This window comes from Marmota flaviventris, chromosome 14 (assembly GCF_047511675.1).
Source record: "Marmota flaviventris isolate mMarFla1 chromosome 14, mMarFla1.hap1, whole genome shotgun sequence".
Taxonomy (NCBI): domain Eukaryota; kingdom Metazoa; phylum Chordata; class Mammalia; order Rodentia; family Sciuridae; genus Marmota; species Marmota flaviventris.
The window spans coordinates 95,632,456-95,653,457 of NC_092511.1; the positions used below are offsets into that span (position 1 = coordinate 95,632,456).

The 21,002-nt window shown below is 37.1% G+C and overlaps 1 protein-coding gene across 3 annotated transcripts in view; it reads right to left on the bottom strand.

Annotated features, from left to right (window-relative positions):
- The window catches only part of Lims1 (LIM zinc finger domain containing 1), a 146,553-nt gene that overhangs the window by 83,478 nt on the left and 42,073 nt on the right, over positions 1-21,002 (bottom strand). Inside the window, exon 1 of one of the 3 annotated variants that reach the window (XM_027948930.2) lies at positions 5,182-5,338. The exons of 1 other annotated variant lie outside the window; for it this stretch is intronic. In XM_027948930.2, the coding sequence (XP_027804731.1) occupies positions 5,182-5,192 (11 nt within the window). In that variant the 5' untranslated portion in view covers positions 5,193-5,338. Of the gene's footprint in view, positions 1-2,072; positions 2,203-5,181; positions 5,339-21,002 lie in introns of those variants that run through there. One more of the 3 variants, XM_027948931.3, reaches the window with a different exon arrangement.

Here is a 21,002-nt window from a genome sequence, read left to right on the forward strand (position 1 = left end):
GGACTATCTGCCTCCCTGCCCCGCCCTCATTGAATAAAACTATTTTTCAGTTTTTCTTATTCTATTTTTTCTATTCCAAACTATCATCTGGGATGTTAAAAGTAACCATTTCCCCTAGCAATGCCACCATGTATTTAGTAGCAATGTTCAATGTTCATAATACTTTCCCATATACAATTCTGTTTAATTCAATCACTCTATGGAATACTGACATCTCCTTCTTACTTTGACAAACTAAGCCCCAGAAGCTACATGCTGACTCAAAGGTCAAACAGAGCTCTTCTCTCATGTGTGCCTTGTTCTAAGAATAAATGGACCAATCAACACAGAACTAAGAACTTTTGGGAAAGACCTAATTCAAAATCACAAGAAGAACACTACATTAAAAATAATAAGTCTAAAAACATTTGTGAAAGTTCCCTTAAAATCTTCACTTTTTCTCTGGGAATTCTTTGAACTGCTGACCCAAAGAAATTGTCAATGAAACTTCACTCTTTTCTACCCTCTGAAAAATGCCCAGGCTCAGATCACCACCACATTATTTGCTCAGACCTCTGCTGCAGAATGTACTGGCCCCACCAACTGCAACCATTTTTCAGTCATCTTTGCATCCCCAGAATCTATCACAGTACTTAGCATAAAGCAAACATTCAAAAGTTAATTGAAGAAACCACTAACGTAATCTTTCGTATGGCATTGCCATCTCCACTCTTCCAACCTTCTAATCTATCCTTTATGCTGTAACATTACTTCAATGTAAAAAAGCATAAACACTGCCTTTAAGCTCAAAAGCTTCAAGACCAATACTCCACGTGCAGTCTCACTCCCTGTCATTATCACCCCTCAAAAACATCTTACATTCCAGTACATAAAACAATTTTTGAATTTTGCATTCATTATTTACTAAGCATTTACTGCTCTATGTATTAGGAATACAAAGATGAGGAAGGGAGAGAAAATTCCTGTTTTATGGATTTTACAATCTAGTGGGAAAGACATGGCATCCAAAAGGTATAGAACAGGTGCAGATCAGAATAAAGACTCTGGATCTAAGTAAGATGGAAGACAATAGAGGATTGTGAACAAAATAGTAACACTGACCAATAAACTTTCTCAGGCTCAAGCTGTTACCAATTCTTCCTGGAACCCTCTATCCTATCATTTTTTAAATTCTTCAAAGCCCAATTTAAAAAATCATTAAATGATGTCACCCCGAGAATTACAGGTCATTTTTCTTTCTGGTTATCTCCCACATTTTAAAGTACTTATGTCAAGATGCTGGGTTACATACATTTTTAAAAATCAAAACCGTATGTTCCCCTCTAGAATCTCTTATTCATTTTATCAGACATGCACAATGCCTTGTTATCTATAAGCTAATATATGTATCTTTTTATTAATTAAAACATCAAATTAAAGTGATCATCCTCTTTTTTAAATTTTTATTTATTTACTTGTTTATTTATTTTAGTTCTGGTTGGACAAAAGACAAGGACTAAAGTTCACTACACATAGTGTTACATGGTATATTTTCTTCCCAAAGATCCTAGACACAAATTAAAATTTTAAATTTGTGTTAAAAAAAAAAAACTTAATGTGATACAATAACAAAAAGCATTACAGACGTCTTTTATAGCATAAGGTTTCACAGGAACAGAGTACACGATGCCAAGCATTATTAAGGATAGCTGCCCTTCCACACCTGGCTTTACTTTGAAACCAACAATACATAAATTCAATAATTAAATATATATCTACAAGAAGTAAAAACCACAATTATTAACCTTTGAAGCAGGGAGGAGATTTTAATTAATACAACTAATGGTTACTATAACTTATCCAAGGATTTAAATAAGTATCTTTCAGATTTGCTTTTAAGTAGTTATATATTTTAATAAAAAAAAGTTCAGATATATATCTAAATTCTAAAATTGCTTTTAAATAATTGAGATATGTCAAAAGGAAAAACAATGAAAATACCAGATACAACAATACCCTGTACATGGCTGGTTTACTCTATCAGGTTCTTTTCTACTCCTCCATCTTAAGTCATTTTACATATACAGACCCACCTCTGCAAAGTCAGTGGAGACTGAGCTCTTTATCTGCAGTGTCTTCACGCTCCTTTTCTCTTCTCAAAATTAGGGATCTCCCTACTGGTACTTCTCTTATTTTAACTCAGTTATCTGGGCTTAGGCAGCCAGTTTCACATCACAGTGAATTATCTTTAAAAGTTCCTATTTCCTACACTGTATAGTACTTCCTCAACTTAATTTTGTGTCTGTTGCCTTAATTTTGTGTCTGAGCCAATGAAACCAAGTTGAGGTTTTTCTCTGCATTCAGTCAAATCATGTGACATGGCGTGTTACATGATTACCCCACACAGTTCTGAAGCAATAAGACAACACCCCTAAATGTCATAACTTACATCCTGTTGAGTGCTTTTATGTACTTTGTGAAGTTAAGACATTCATCCAAAAACTTGCATTTGTAATATGCAATTATTTAGAAAAATAGTCAATAAGCAATCCGTATAGGATGTGAACTTTCAGAAAACAGCAGTCTTTACTCCTCTGGATCTTGAAAACAACTGTATGTTTGAATTAATAGAGCTTCTTTACATCTCCTCTGGATGCTTTGACACTTTGGTGTCAAGTGGTTTTTCTTTACTATATCTTCCCAGTGGCAAGGCCCAGGGCAGCTTAGAAATAGGCATCCCAGGCTCTGCTAGCTGATCAGGGAAGCTGCAAACAGTACCTAAGAAAATCATGGTCAGTGTGCTGAGGCCCCACACACCCAACTGAGTCAATTCCCCCAAGACTCCTCAATGCCAAGTTTCCACTGGAGAATAAAGGGATCTTTGGTTGAGATTAAGGAAGAACTTGGGAGCCATTAATGTAGACTTCCTCTTTCATAAATGAAGGCTTCCTGTACTGCTTCATTGAGAATAAAATGAAGTACCTTAGTCCAATTCCCTTTTTATACAGCAATGATTTTTAGCATAGTAAGTGCTTCTATGTACTGGTGCCTGAAGTTAATCTTTTAAAAACAGGACAACTCATCACTTTGTCACCCAACACTAGAGACTAGGTGCTAGTAGCATTTACAGCTGGTGATAAGCAGAAGAGTATAGAACTGAAAGGTACTTGGAGGCAGTCTATCATCTATTTTATAGGAAAGAGTTTAGTACTCGGAGAAGTAGAAGACTTAAGTACAGCACAGTGAGTTCTAGAACTCAGGGTTCCATCCAGGATTCTAGGGGAACACAGTCACAGGCTTCACTTTCGTACTGTAATCTAAACTCTATTCATTACTCAATATTTGGATTTCTTACACAATATTCAAAGCAGTAAAATACCAGGAAGAATGTTTTTCTGGCTTTGACTTATTTACTTTATTTTGGGAGTAGGAATGAAAGCTGAAGGGAAAAGGCTATTTCAGGGCAAGAGACAGACCACCCTCAACTCCACCATGAACAGTCCTATACCACATAGATAAACCCTAGAAAGCAACTGCCATCTCTCTTGGGAGAGGAAAACCAGAACGGAAGTCTTCTGCCCAAGATAATGGAATTCTAAGAAAATGGTTTATGTTATTGAGGTTGAAACCCAAAGAAGGGAGGTAGCTGATATCTTTTTGTGTTCCAGTCCTTTGATGATCGCCATGCACTGTAAAAGAAACAAGCAGAATGTTGTGATAGAAAAGAGGGGCATACTTGTTAAGGGAGGATGATTAGGAGAAGCTTAAGGAAACATTTAAGCTGAGGCTGAAAGAATGAGCAGCACTGACAGCAAATATTTGGGAGCAGAGAAAAGTAAAGTTTTTTGACATTTAGGCTACCCAAATACAACGAACTAGCCATTACCTCTCAGCCTCCAAGTCTCTCAACTTCAACCCCGGAACACTTCATCACTTGGGTCATCATCTTCTTTCTCCAAATAACCACTATCATAATCCTACTACTTATCTCACTTCCACTTCTGCTCTTCCAATGGGAAGACCACATGTCCCTGCATCACTCCCATTTCCTCTCTCCCTTTGGGCCTTCCTTTATGTTCATTACTTAAGCTGGATCCCACTAAGTAGATGAACTCCTGAGCTGGCTTATGCTAAGCAGATGAACAGGCTGTAGAGAGGGACAATGTTGTTAACTTCTCTATTCTTGGTTAAGTCCTATCAATCTTCATCTTGAAGCCATATAAAATTCTCCTTAAGAACTATTTTACCGTTCTTGAGGATTTCCCCATTATCAACCTCATCCATTTCTTCTTATCACTAGAAAATGATATTATTCCATTACCTCCTTTATAAAGAAAACATCTTTTGGAAGGTCTTTTTCAATTACCACTTTCCACCTCCCCACTCCAGCCCACTCACATGCTTTAATCTTACTCTGGCCCTTTAGCCCCAGAGAAGGCCCATGTGAGGCCCATATCTAGACAGCCACTCCCCTCCTCTATGAGCTCTTTCCCACCAGGAGTTTGTAAACAGGTTTCAGTTTTTACTACCTTAAAATGAGTCTGAGTTGTTCTCTAGCTACTATCATGCCTCTCTCCTTTCTTCTGACAGACTTTTCTAAGAGAGGCCTTACCCCTCATTTTCTCCTCAGCCCACTACAATCTGGAAACATCTATCATTAAGATCACAGTCATCTCCTAAAAGCCAAATCCAGAAGACATCTTTCAGTCCTTACATATTACATTTTTAAACAATGCTCTCTTGGTTCTAGGCCATCATACTTGTACCTTTCTCTGTCTTGCCTGCCTTTAGATGACTAACCCTCAAATTCTGACCTTGGCTCTCAGCTCCTCTCATCATATGTATTCTCCCTAATGACTTCCACATTTCTCATGGCTCAACTACTTCCTCCATATTAGTAACACAATCTGAACTTCCTGAACTTCACAATTATATTTCAAGTTGTTTGTTGAATGCCTCTACAAAGACACTCTGTCGGCAACTCAAACTCATGATGCCGAAAATAAACCACTCATTCCCTTCTCATGATCAAATCCAGTTTTTCCTCTTAATATGCTCTCTCTCAAATATGGCAACATTTATTATACCCGTCACCCAAGTTAGAAATCTCCTAGTCACCTCTGACTTGTTATCTTCACATCAACCATTGCCACTAATTTTTAGCCCAAAGAGCTCTCTAGCTGACTTGTCCCTCTGTCTTACCTCACTCTCATTGTTCACCTTAGCATGGTCATAATTTCTCACTTGGTCTACTGCCAGAGCCTCCAAAGTGGATTCTCCATTTCCAGCCTGGTCTCCTTCAATCAAATCCAACAGACTCAGCCAAAAAGTGACTTCTCCAAACAACCTGGTATCATTTTCCATTTAAACCCTTCAAAGATTCTTCAATGCATTGAAGAAATAGTGTAACCTCATTAAGATAGCATACAAACCCCAACATTACCTGGCTCCACCTACTTCCCTAAACCCTCATCTCTGGACACTTCCTGCCACTCATTTTATGCAGTGACACAAACACCATGCAGGCTCTCAGCTCAACACTGCTGCTTCCACTGGATGCTCCACCTGGAAGGTCTTACCCCAACTTCCTCTTGCTAATTTTAACATTTTGTACTTGGTGGAACATCAGGATTTTTAAAAAATCATTTTCATCCCTTCCCAGTCCCACTCCCCATCTTGACCAGCACCCCTCCTCAGTACTTTTGTGGCATTTTCTCATTTACTTTGCAAGGGTCATTTTATAAATCTCTTTCTTTAACCTCCTTCAGGACAGAAATTAGATTCCTAGTCATTAGGATGTCCCTTGTGCCTATCCCTAGCACACATATAAAGGCATTTAATAACATTTATAACATGAGCTCAACTGAAGCCTGTAGGAGAGGCACTGTCATTTTTACATAACATGTGAAGAAAAAGGAAGCCCAGATAGAGATAACACTCAAGGAAAAATCAGTTGCTACAGATCTACAGATGTCAACCTTATATTTCTTTCTTTTTTTTTTTTTTAATTTCATGAATGAACAATCTGAACTCAGGGCCTCATGCCTTCTAAGCGTGTGTCCAGCCACTGAGTGACCTTCCCTAGCCCTTACCCAAGGAAAAAAATAAAGGAAGAGAACACAAAATGCAAAAGCACACATGCTAAATTAAAAGTCTTTTTCTTGACAACAGAAGACTTCTCAGGGATAAGCATGGTGGAAGCAAGAAACAAGTCTACGTTTTCACTGGGATGCCTTGGGGCCTGACAAGGTGCTACCGGACACACAGTTAAGTATTTAGGTGATAATGCTTGCTTACTATGATCACATTTGCATTAGATGCTTCTCTCCAGCAGATGGAGCTACAACTCCATAACACTGCAGCTGGGTCAGGCCCCCTGGAAGAACCAGTCTTTTCACAATCCTGGCTGTGCTTCTTTACCACTCACATAGAAATGAAGTCAAGGCAAATATTTTCCATAGAATACTCTCTAGACATAGATTTACATTTTAATTAGTGCAACATCCAATATACTTACATATTTTTCCCTCTCTGGACATTTAATAATTGGGGTTAATTTTACCCTACTTGATCTACCCAATCTACCAAGTAATACTCAAATTCTCCATCCTCATATTCTTCTCAGATCCTTTTATAAAACACAATTATTATAGCAGTTCATTATATTCATCTCTACAAATGTTCTTTTACCCTATTTCATTGGAGAAAACATTAGTTTACCAACTACGTCTCCATCTATCACTACAAAACAAAAAAGCTTTTATTTTTGTGGGGTAGGCTGGGTTTGTTGGGGAGTTGTATTAGGAATTGAACCCAGGAGCATTCTACCCCTGAGCTACATCCCCAGTCCTTTATCTTATTTATTTTATTTTGAGACAAGTTCTTAGTAAGTTGCCCAGCCTGGCCTCAAACTTAACAATCCTCCTGCTTTTGCCTCTGGGTAACTGAAATTACAGGTGTGTTATGGTTTGGATGTGAGGTGTTTCCCAAAAGTTCATCTAGTGAAGCAATGTAAGAAAATCGAGGGATGAAATGATTGAGTTAAAACAATCTTAACCCAATGAGTGAATCAATTCCCTGATAAGGATTAACTGAGTGGTAACTATAGTCAGGTAGGGTGTGGGTAGAGGCAGTGGTCATGGGGGCATATGTTTTGGATACATATTTTGTATAAGGTGGGTGGAATCTCTCTCTCTGCTTCCTGGTGTGATGTCTTGAGCTGCTTGCCTCTATCACATTCTTCTGCCATGAAGTTCTGCCCCATCTCAAACCCCAAATGTACTTTTCCTCCTCTAAAATTGTTCTTGTTGGATCTTTTAGTTACAGCAGTGAAAAAGCTGACTAAAACAAGGTGTGTGCCATCACACTCTATAACAAAACACTTTCCAAATATCCTAACCATTGTCTTAAAGGATTTTATCTTCTAAACAAGATAAAAATTAAGAATAAAACAGGGGCTCAGAGAGGAGGGGATAGCTCAGTGGTGGGGCTTAGTATATAGAAAGCTTAACAATCCCCAGCACCAAAAAAATAAAAATTTAAAAAATAAGGATAAGACAAATTAATGCCACCTATGAGAATAAAAGCATAAAGTCCCAAGCAAACTTCATTCTTTAGTAGATTTACAATTTCCTGGCATTCCTGGAAAAGTTTAGTGAAACGGAGCAAAAGTACTTCATGATTAAATCTGAAACAGAGGAACCATGCTCAGATAATTATATGAAGGTGTTTTTCTGCTGTTGCTACTGTTTTTAAATGACACCAAAGTCCTGTGGATGCATATTCTATGACATCCAGCACCTCTGGTACTATAGGCCCCTACTTAATGCCTATGGTGCATTTTGTCCCAAACTATTGAGATAACCAAAAATGCCCCACATGCTCCTTAGGGTATAGTTCTGGTTCCACCAAAGACTACTGACCCAAAGGATTTCTAAAGCCATATGCAACCTAATGGCAAAAGCACTGACTACAGTATCTGAAAGGACCACCTGCCAGGATTTAAACTGGCTCATTTGACAAGATAACAACACTAAGTACTATTAAAATTAAAATACTATAACTAAAAACATTTCTACTATAAATTTATCTCCTTAATAAAGAAAGACTCCCATATGCAAATATGTTCAAACTCAAACTAAATTATTTTACAAAAACAGTATCATAAAATAGCAAGCTTCTTTTAACCATAATACAACCCAAGAGAAAGCTCAAGCACTTGGTTCTTAACATTCACAGTTCTGGTTAAAAAAAAAAAAACTACAATCCCCAATACCCACTTGGATCTGAACCTGCCCAAAGTATGGGAGCAGAAGAAGAAGAAGCAGTTTGTGAATTCCCAGAGCAAAATTGTGAAAAGGCCCTGGCAGCCCAGGGACAGGAAAGGAAAGGGACAACAATGGCAGAGACCACTATGTTGGACTAAGAGGTCTCTGGTGGCAGAATATGAACCATGGAAGCAATTCACTGGTGAACAGCTGTTTATACCTAGGTGTTTTATGTTAAATGTGGTCTGCTTAGTACTCCAACTAACACTTCAAAAAAAATTTAGTTGTAGATGGACACAGTACCTTTATTTTATGTATTTATGTGATTCTTAGGATGGAATCCAGTGTTCCATGCATGCAAGGCAAGCATCTACCACTGAACCACAGCCCCAGCTCTCCAACTAATACTTTTAAACCTAAATGAAAGCTCTATCCCTCTTCTGAAAACTAGCCCTTCTCCCTGTAAGGAATCCAAGGGCCTTGCCCAAGCCAGAAATTTAGGAATCATCTATAACTCCTTAATCTTTCCAACAAATCTCCTAACTTCCAACTGCAAAGTCCTTTATTCTCTGCCTCTTAGGTATCTCAGAATCTATTCTCTTCTTCATCTCCTGAGAGACAATACCTACTTCTGGCACCATCACCTCTCACTTGAGTAATGAACAGCCTTCTACTGGTCTCTGCATATTCAGTCCTTCTTGATCACTACATTCAGTTCATTCCTTCTCCAAGCCACAACATGCTGCTTTCTGGACAGTGGTGTCCTCATTTCTGAGCACTCTGGTTCAGGTAATGAATCTTGCTATCCTGATCATTACCCAGACTGACTAGACATGGTGCTTGTTTCTGGCCACACAATTGGTCCTGGTTTGGGAATACACCTGAACTAAGCCAATCAGATCCTATTTCTCAAACATGAATATTCTAAGACCAACAATCCATGGTTGGAGCAAGTAAACTAATGACACTGCCCTGCATAGAAATTCCACAAGTTCTACTGAGCTGCCAGGAGTTGCCCTACTTGTTTGCCCTCTCAGACATCTGCATACTCAGCCCTTTCTTTAATTCTGGGAACCACCCCACTATTTTTCCAATAAATTCCTCTTTAGTTTATGTTTTCCAGAGTAGATTCCTGTTGTTTGTAACAGGGAAACTTAATTAACAGTAAAAACTGGCCTGGGTGACCCTGCCCCAGAACTCTCCAATTCCCCTCCCTGATTCCCAGGCTCCAAGGCAGCCATGCGGACCTGCCTGCTACATCACAACATCCTGCTCTTTCCTCTTGGCCTCCTGCCTTCTACTCTTCCTTCCTTGAAGGGCTTCTTTAGATAATTCCCACACACATATAGGACTCAGTCTAGATGTCACTTCTTCTGGGAAATTTTCCAAAGCTCCTCAGGCTGGACACTCGGGCTCCCATAGGAATTTCTCTAATTCTTACTGGTCCAGGACCAAGTAAAAGTCACTAAAAGTGATGATTCTTATTCTCAGCCGTATCCCCACACCCACGCACATGCCTAACAGAGAAGAGACTCTCAGTGAATACTTCTCAAACAAAATTAGAAAACCACTAATTCAAACTAGTATTCACAGAAATTTAACAGAAGAATAAAAAAATAATAATTTCTCTGGAATCAGGAAGCTCTGGATATTCAATATTAAGTTCATTATATTATATTTTATTTTTTTAAATATTTATTCTTAAGTTTTAGGTGGACACAATATCTTTATTTTACATTTATGTGGTGCTGAGGCTTGAACCCAGTGCCTCGTGCATGCTAGGCGAGCACTCTACCACTGAGCCACAACCCCAGTCTTCATTATATTTTAGTATGAATTCATATTCGAAATAGTTTCACCATATGTTCACTTGATGAAAACTTTCCAATCTGCACACTTAAGATTTATGTACTCTTTCCTATGAATTTTATACATCAATAAAAATTTTTAAATATATATAACATTCTTGACAAACCTCAGCTATAGCTAGTAATAAGTTCATATGCACATAAACATCATACAGCTGTATATGGTACACTGGCAGTAAAATTATAGTCTTAATTGTACCCTTACTAACTGTAACAAACTGGTTTAGTCAAAATTCTCTATATTCAGTACTAGCATCCATAAAATGGGATAATAACCATTTTGTTTAAATCTTGGGGCTATGGAAAAGATAAAATGAAATCATAATGGTGAAAATTCAAACAATGTATTTCTGTACAAAAGTCTGATTCACTGATTCACCTCAGGGTCAGTAAAACTTGAATTGTAAGAACTCAGCCTACAAATCCCATGAATGCATACTAAAAAGTGATATGGAATAATGATCAAGGATGCTAACCTGAAATTTAAGATTAAATTTATTCTTTGGTGGGGAGCAGTACTGGAAATTGAATCCAAGGGTGCTCTATCATAAAGTTATAGCCTGTCTTTTTTATTTTGAGAAAAGTTCTCCTCAAGTTGCCAAGGCTGGCCTCCAACTTACAATTCTCTCACCTCAGTCTTTTCCAGTCAATGAGATTACAGAAGTGTGCTACATTTATTCTTTTTTTAAATTTTTTTTTATATATTGATGGACCTTTATTTTATTTATTTATTTATATGCGGTGTTGAGAATCAAACCCAGTGCATCACACATGCTAGGCAAGTGCTCTACCACTGAGCCACAACTCTAGCTCCTACATTTATTCTTGAGGAAACAAAGAAAGGATATCCTGGTATCATTGTTTCTCTCTTTTTTTTTTTTTTTTAATATTTATTTTTCAGCGGACACAACATCTTTGTTTGTATGTGGTGCTGAGGATCGAACCCAGGCCGCACGCATGCCAGGCGAGCGCGCTACCACTTGAGCCACATCTCTAGCCCTCATTGTTTCTCTTGATAACTAGATTAATTTTTTTTTTTTACATTTCTTGAACTAAAATAAACATTTCTCATGATGACTAAAATGCTTTAAAAGTTCAGCGAAGGGCTGAGGCTGTAGCTCAGTGGTAGAGCCCTTGTCTGGCATGTGTGAGGCATTGAGTTCGATCCTCAGCACCACACAAAAATAAATAAATAAAATAAAGATATTGAGTGTTCATCTATGACTATCTATCTATATATTTATTTATTTATTTATTTCAACTAAGGCATTGTTTGGTTAAAGGAATGTCAGAGAATGGGGTAGAGGAAAGCATATGCATATTCCTTACTCTATACAATTAAAATCTTATGACACCACCAATGTATATTAATTTGAAAATAATTTCAAAATAAAATGCTTGCATTTATAGAGAGAATATCAAAATAGAATTGGGTATACAGATTGAAAATAGATGAAATAGGTTTATACATATTCAAATGCAAAGGATAAGCTCAGTTAATAATAATTTAATTGAGCTAGGTGTGGTGGCACACACTTATAATCCCAGTACTCAGGAGGCTGAAGTAGGAAGACCTAAAGTTTGAGGACAGCTTGGGCATCCAGTGAGACTCTGTTTCAAAATTTAAAAATAAAATAAGGAGAATTGGGTGTGTAGCTCAGTAATAGAGCAACCCTGGGTTCAATTCTAGTGCTGCCAAAAAAAAAAAAAAAAAAGTTTAAGAAAGAAATCAGGAAAATAATTCCATTCACAGTAGCCTCAACAGACTAACAAATAAATTACCTAGGAAAAAACTAACCATGGAGGTGAAAGATCTCTACAATGAAAACTACAGAACACTAAAAAAACGGAAGAAGACTTCAGAAGATAAAAAGACCTCCCATGTTCATGGAGAGGAAGAATTAATATTGTTAAAATGGCCATACTACCAAAAGCAATACAAAGTAAATGCAATTCCCAACAAAAGACCAATGACATTCTTCACACTACAAAAAAAAAATTCATTTGGAAGAATAAAAGACCAAGAATAGCCAAAGCAATGTTGGAGGCATCATAATACCTGACTTCAAATTATATTACAGAGTTAGAGTTAAACAAAACAAAACAAAAAACTAAAGGATACCAATGGGACAGAACAGAAGACACAGACAAATCCACACATCTACAGTTATCTGATTCTTGACAATTGTGCCAAAAACATACATTGGAGAAAAGAAGCCTTTGTAACAAACAGTGCTGGGAAAACTGGTTATCCATATGTAAAAGAATGAAACTATACCCTTATCTCTCACCTGAGCAAAAAACTTGGATCAAAGACTTAGGAATTAGACCAAAAACTATGCAAGTCCTAGAAGAAAATGTCAATATTCCAACATATAGACACAGACAATGACTTTCTCAATAGGACCCGTAAAGTTCAGGAAATAATGCCAAGAGTTAATAAATGGATGGCATCAAATTAAAAAGCTTCTCCACAGGGGGAAAAAAAAGCAGTGATTAGCAATGAGGAAAGAGAACCTACAGAATGGGAGAAAATATTTGCTAGCTACTCCTCTGACAGAGGATTAATATTCAGAATATAAAAAGAACTCAAAATACTTAACACCAATAACTCAACAAATAAATGGGCAAATAAATTAAGCAGAAACTTCTCAAAAGAAATATAAATGGTCAACAAATATACAAATAAAGGTTCAACATCATTAGCAATTAGGGAAATGCAAATCAAAAGTACACTGAGAATTCATCTTACACCAGTCAGAATGGCAGTCATGAAGAATACAAACAATAACAAATACTGGAGAGATGTGGAGGAAAAGGAACATTTTTACACTGTTGAAGGGGCCATAAATTAGTATCATTATGGAAATCAGTATGGAGGTTCCTCAAAAGACTAGACATGGAACCACCACATGATCCAGCTATACCACTCCTCAGTATTTATCCTAAAGAATTAAAATCATCATACTGTAGCAATACATGCATCCCATGTTTAATGGCATCACAATTCACAACAGTCAAACTATGGAATCAGCCTAGGTATCTGTCAATGAATAAATGGATAAAGAAAATGTGGTATATACACACAATGAAGTTTTATTCAGCCTTAAGGAAAAATGAAATTATGTGATTTACAGGGGAAAAAATAGATCTAGACACCATTATGTTAAGCAAAATAAGCTGAACTCAGAAGATCAAGGATCTTATGTTTATTTTCTTATGTGGAACCTAGAGCAGGAAAAGGAAAAGAAAGGCAGGGAGGGGGATTTCATGAAAATCAGAGGGAGATCCATAGAGGAAAGAAATCAGGGAGTCGGGAGGCAGGGACTGATGAGTCAAGTGTTGGAGAGTGATATTGGTCAAATTATATTTTTATATTGTGTGCTCTATGAATATGTAACAACAAATCCCATCATTATACACAATTATAATGCACCAATAAAAAATGTACAAAGAGAAAAAAAAGAGAGAAGACCTAAATCAACAGAGACGAAAAAGGAGATATCACCAGACATTGCTGAAATCCAGAGGATCATTAGGGATTATTCTGAAAATTTATATTCCAATAAATTGGAAAGTCTAGAAGATATAGACAAATTTCTAGACAACATGTCACCTGCCCAAACTGAATCAAGAGGATATAGAAAACTAAACAGATCAAGCAACAAGATTAAAGTAGTAATAAAAAGTCTCCCAACAAGAGAAACCTGGGACCAGATGTATTCTCAGCTAAATTCTACCAGACCTTTAGAGAAGTAATGCCAGTCTTCCTCAATTACTCCATGAAATACAAAGGGAAGGAACATTCCCAAATTCATTATTTGAAGCCTGTATCACCCTGGTACCAAAATCAGACAGAGACATCAAGTAAAGAAAGCTACAGACCCATATCCCTGACGAAGATGGATGCAAAAATTCTTAATATAATATTAGCAAATCACATTCCAGAACACTTTAAGGGCTGGGGTTGTAGCTCAGACGCAGAGTGCTTGCCCAGCATGTGTGAGGCCCTGGGTTTGATCCTCAGCACTGCATATAAATAAATAAATAATAAAGGTCCATTGACAATGAAAAGAAAATATTTTTAAAAAGAGAATACTTTTAAGATGACAGTACACCATGATCAAGTGGGTTTCATCCTAAGGATGCAGCATTGGTTCAATATATGCAAATCAATAAATGTAATTCATCACATCAGTAGAATTAAGGACAAAAATCATATCACCATCTCAATAGATGAAAAAGAAGCCTTCAACAAAATCCAGCACCCATTCATATTACAAACCCTGGAGAAACTAGGGATAAAAGGAACTTATCTCAACATCATAAAAACTACAAAAAACAAACCCAAAGCCAACATCATACTAAATGGACAAAAACTGAAACCATTTCCTTTAAAATCACAAACATGATAGGATGTCTACTCTCACCATTCACCTTCAGTACAGTTCTTAAAACTCTAGTCAGAGTGATCAGGGAAGAGAAGAAAATTAAAGTGATACAAACAGGAAAAGGAAGAAGTCACATTATCTCTGTCTGTTAATGATAAAATCCTATATTTAGAAGACCCAAAACAATCCACCAGAAGACTTCAAGAGCTAATAAATTCAGCAAAGTAGCAGGATAAAAAATCAACACACAAAATTAATAGCTTTTCTATACTCAAATAATGAATCTGCTGAGAAAGAATCAGGAAAACAATTCCATTCACAATAGCCTCCACATACCCCCCTCCAATTGGAAATAAATCTAACCAAGAAGGTAAAAGACCTCTAGAGTAAAAATCATAGGATATGGAAGAAAGAAACTGAAGAAGACTTTAGAAGATGGAAAGAACTACCATGTTCATGGACAGGCAGAATTAATATTGTCAAATGGCCTGATTACCAAAAACTGCAGTCCCAATCAAAATACTAATGATGTTCTTCACAAGATTAGAAAAAGCAGTTGTAAAATTCATATGAAAGAATACCAGAGACCCAGAACACCCAAAGTAATACTGAGCAAGACGAATGATACCGAAGACATCAAAATATCTACTTCAACTATACTACTGTTATAATGACAAAAACAGCACCAAAACAGACACTAAGACCAAAGGAATAAAAGACACAGAGACAATCCACATAGATACAGTCATCTGATTCTTGACAAAGGTACCTAACATACTCAAGAGAAAAGATAGCCTTTTAACAAATAGTGCTGAGAAAACTGGATATCCATATGCAGAAGAATAAAATTACATCCATATCTCTCATTGTGCACAACAATCAACTCAGGGTGGATCAAAGATACAAAGAACTCAAAAAAACACACCCAAAAAAAAAAAAAACCATATAACTCAATCAATAAATAGGCAAAGGAACTGAACAGGCACTTCACAGAAATATGAATGGTCAAAAAAATATGAAAAAATGTTCAATATCTCTAGCAATTAGAGAAATGCAACACGATCAATTCTACTTTTATGCATATCTGTAATGAATCAACTAAAAAAACAAATAAATAGAAGGAAGACCAGTAGAGTACAGAAAAGAGATCATGGGAGGGAGGGAGGAGAGGAAAAGAAAAATAAAGGGATTGAGAATGAGCAAATTGTTATATGCACATTTATGACTGTCAAGATGAACCCCACTGTTATGTATAATTATAATGCACTAATATATTTATATAAGTTCTATTCTACCCCCTTTGCAGAAATGAATAAAACCTGAAACCTTGTAGTTGTCATTTAGTCAAGGTGATAAAAAACTTTTAAACAATTTTTCATATACCTAAATCCTCTAAAACCTTATCAAAAACAAAATTAAAATGATTAGGGAAAGCCAGTGACAGTAAATATCTATTATGGTTACCAGACTGACATTAACATCATGATCAGAAGTTCCCCCCTCCCAAACCTCTGTTTATATCACATCTCATCTACCAAGTGTAGAAGAGCTTTGTTTTCTGATGCAGGAATAGGCATATGGGACACAAGCATTATCTTTTTTTTCCCTGACTTATTGGCTATCTCCTTTGGTTTGTTTTTGGCTACAGAATCAAAAGTACTATAACCAGGTATGGTGGCAGCCACCTTGGCAATTTAGAAAGACCCTGTCTCAAAATTAAAAATTAAAAAGGGCTGGAGATATAGCTCTGCAGTAAGTCACTCTGAGTTCGATCTCCAGTACAGACAGACAGACAGATAAAGTGTGTATATGTATATGTGTGTATGTATACAGAACATGTTGTCTAAATACTCAAAATAAGTACTACCACCACCACATACACAGAAAAGAAAGACTAAACAACCCTGATGACTCAAGAGTGACCTCTGGAATTGTCAAATCAAAACATAAAGTTCTTTAAATAATAAAAATGAACAGTGCCTAAAAGGAAGCTGGAGGAGAAGAGGGCTGCAAAGGAACATGTAGCTCTGGAAATGTTTAATCCAGACCCACTTAGTTTAACAGTCTGACTATAACAAAATGTCCATTACATTTGAAGTAAGGAAAACAGTGAACTATATATAAAACTTCATCAAAACAACAAGGCCCCCAGAAAATTTTCAAGAACATTTTCTAATGCAAAAGTAATGAAGTACCAAAAACATCTGGATAGCTAATCCAGCTTTAAACAAAGAAGTAACTGTCTGTGCCTGCTAGGCTGGAGCTCTTGGTGAGCCCTAAGGATAGTAAAACCATCTACTAATTTCAAGCTAACTCAGACAGGACTCAGATTTTACCACACAGTCATCAAAACTGCATTCTCTAACTAGATTTTTATTTACTGAAGAATGGTTAATTCATATTCTAAAAAGTGTGTGGTTGTACCCATGTTTGTAAGCATATAAAAAATATCTCCTACTCTAGGGCGGCGGCACAGGCAGGTATAATATAGGCTCGGTGGCTTGTGGCCGCCATGGGCTTGACAGAGATGGGGGCATCAGAGCTGCAGACCTTGCCAGCACAATGCAGACTCCATTGGCCATTCCTGTGCAGGAGCCTGGGCTCTTCCAGGGCCCTGATGGACGTAGGGCCTCGCTGAAGCATGAGGCTACTGAAATCCAAGAGTGTTCCGTCCTTCAAGAATCTCCAGAATCCCAGGAATAGCAGGCTGAGCCACCTTTTGAGAATGCTACCTCCGCAGCCTGCTGGCTATGGTGGGGTCACCAGGTGAGCTTCACATTGCACACGAGTGTGCATGTGGCTGCCCATTCTGGAGCCATTGACCTGGATGTGGCCAACATCTACGCCTGTCGACTCCCATAGGTGTGCAGGTTGAGGCGCTGCTTCCACGTAGAGACATTATTTCATACTACTTCAAGATGTGAAGACATTATTGTGGTCACCTTTCTTCTGTGGCTTAGCCACAGTATCCCAGGCCTCCAAATGTTCCTGAGCCAGGCACTCCAGGCCCCATAGAGTTCTGCGCTCCCTGGGAATTTTGAATCAATTATTACTTCGGGATTCTTGAAGCCTCCAGGGTCTAGTTGTAAAATTTTGCAACCCTCGGAATACTAGATCCCAAGAAATGCTCTACTCACAGAACTCTGGACTCTACAGAAATATGGGACTGATGCCAGTTCCTGAAGAGTCGGGTGGGAAGGTGGAATGGAGGAAAATGAACTGCAGAGTGGGGATTTATTTACTGAAGAGGTTGCAAAGTTCAACCACCTTAAGGTAACTCCTGCCAAAGAACCAATTACTACCTCCCCCACCCTCACCTCCATTTAAAAACACTACTCCACGTTTAAAAACTCCATTCTCATCCCCTGACCTTGGAGTTACAAATGATAAACATATTAAGCAAGGGAATAAATAGTGTGAGAAGTTACTTACATGATCAGTAACTCCAAAGGTATTAAGACTTGTTACAGCAAGTAAAAGCAGGTAATACATATTCGAAAAGTAATGAGTATTCTGCCAAATTCAGAAGTGTACTTTCACAAATTATTAAATTTCAACATAAAAACAGTAAAGGACTGTAAAAATGACATTCAATTAATCTCCAACTCAGCCATCAAAAATGTGCAGCAGGGCTAGAGTTGTAGCTCTGCAGTACAGCACTTGCTTAACACATGTGAGGCACTGGGTTGGATCCTCAGCACCACATAAAAATTAATAAATAAAATAAAGCTATTGTGTCCATCTACAATTAAAAAAATATTTTTTAAAAATGTGAAGCAAAATCAATATTATGTTTACAACTTGAAACACATTTTCCATGGAAGCTAAATAAAATCACAATCAACTCACAAAAGGTTGCTTAATCCAAAATATAGCTGGGAAAAGAGATGGGGTAGCAACAATCAGAGGTCATGGAAACCAAAGTCATTTGTTTACTGGGGATGATGACCTTGAACACATTATTTAACATCCGTGGGCTTCTCATTTCTCACCTGTAAAACGGGTACAGTAATAAATACCTTGACAATTTCATGGAGTGTATAAGCTCAAATGAGACTAGAATATCTACCCATCATAAAACAATATCACCCCTCCTCCTCTTCCTCTCCAACCCAATCTAGGGCTGATAGAGGAAGGGAGACAATCCCAGGTTCAATAGCCATGCCTATAGGTGAAGGGTTTAGGTTAGAGCTACTGGTATTTGCAGATAGGCAATCTTGATAATGGTCAGTTCCAGATTATAGGGGATTTTTAAGACAATGTTTCCAGACGTTTTCTTACATACTCCAAAGGCAAAAGAGGGGAGAAAGCTGGGTTCACAAAGGCACATATTCATTTTCTTTTCTTTATGTACTGCTGGGGATTGAACTCAGGGCTTCATGCAGGCAAGGCAAGCACTGTACCATTAAATTACACTTCCAGCTCATTTTATTATTGTGGTCAGGAGTCAAAATATACTGAAAAAATCAACAATGAAGGGAAATTTAAGGAAGGTGAAGGAGAACTATAAGATACAAAAGATGTGGATATAAAGTCAGGGCTAGGATATAAATCCCTCAAATCTTCTTTCAAAATAACTTTTCTAATGGCTTTGTAATAGGCTGTGCATAATGCCACCAGTATTTAGACATAAGCTCAGCATGTATTCAGTGTGTGTGTGCTTATTACAGTTTTGCCATTATTACACTGAATTCAAATTTTCCAATGGAATATCTCCTTATTCATCCTTTTTTAAAATCTAAGGGTCAAGGTTCCTGGCTTGAAAACCAGCTGTTATTCAGCCCAGTGGAACTCCAGAAAAGTAGATGGTACTGAATCAAATAAATTTCAACAGCCTCTCAGTTGTCCCCTCCCTACATCAAACAGTCAGTCCTCCTGGATAATATCTCTACATTCATGCTCTCTTATCTGTATTTCCTGATCATCTAGTATCATTTATCAAATTATCAGAAACAATAAAGTGAGAGTCTTCAAAAAAATAAAGAAAATAAATTACCACACCATCTAAAATACATATTCCAACTTCTATTATTGCATTAATACACATTTCTACTACCCAAATAATATTATGTGGGAGTGCTTTTTCACTAGGGAAAGCTGTACAAATGTAAGCTATTATATGAAATCTTTTTAGGACTATTTAGTGTCCCACATTAGATGAGTAATGTGGATAATAAGCAATTATGTATGTCTATGTTTGTTTTCAGAGGTGTATACTCCATTTTGTGAAAATCTCAGAGTAGCAAGCATTGCAAATAGTTGAGGAATATGACCCAAAACACCCATAATTACTATTCACACCAACATGACTTACAGAATCAATTTTATAGAGTCTCTTGGTGTCTCCATGAAAGATGTAATATGATCAAGGACCCAGATCTATAACATTAGATACCATATTTAGATCATTGTCTCTATCCCTAAAGACTTTTCTCTCAAAAAGTTATCTGGACAAACTTTAGTCTTATTCTTACCATCATTACCATTGAAATAGTAAATAAGTACTTAATTTATAAACATTTTATCTTCTCTACTGCACTATAAGATTTTCTAGGGAAAAAATGCATAAACACATTCCTTGCAATGAACAATATACACAGATCCTTAAAATATTTGTTGCATAAAGGAGAAGAAACAAAGATACAAATAAGATTTTCATAACTATTTTAAGCCCAGAGATTTAGACACCTGAAAGGTTTTTAACAACTTTGAGAAATACTATCATATTAGTTGAAAAACTATGTAACTTTTTTTACAGGTAGCTATTGAAAGCTCCTCCAGACTGAGTTTTTCTGGAAAGTCTATATTCTGGCCAGCTGAGGGGTAACACTTTGGGGAAAGAGGAACAGTCAAGCCTGCCTCTCCTCCCCTTCCATTGTAGACCACAGATCACACCTTCCTCAAGGTCACCTCAACTCAGCACTTCTTATCTCCATAGCTCTCCCTTGCTAACTTTTCCTGTTCTTCTCTGCCTGCCAGGGTTGACCGCTTTCCCTTTGGGACACTGCTGCTCCCTCTGTGAATCAAGCCATCATAGCACAAAGAACACAACTTCTCAAGTTGTTAGCTTTTTTCTCTTCCATGTTCGTTTGCTTGTGGGAGTTCAGGGTCTCATTAGTTTGCCATTACAAAGATTTCCTCCACAAATTTGTCAGCAGCTTCTAGATTTCAGAAACCATGTGTTTCTGGAAAATTGGTCCTTTCTTAGCCAAAGAGAATACAGTATTAATGTAATGTCTTGATTTGCTTCCCCAATACAAACACATACAAATAATACTTAAATTCCCTCTACATCTAAGAAATAAATCTCCAAAATTCTAGTAAATATACCTTATTAGCAAAGATTTATATAAACTTTTTTTTCCATTTATGTCACGGCAAACGAGATAAAAACTACTCAGTATTATTTTTACCCCAAATACCTATCTCCTTTCATCACTCTTTCTCTCTTTTACCCTTAAAAACCAGCATTATATAAACAGTCTCTTCAACAGTGT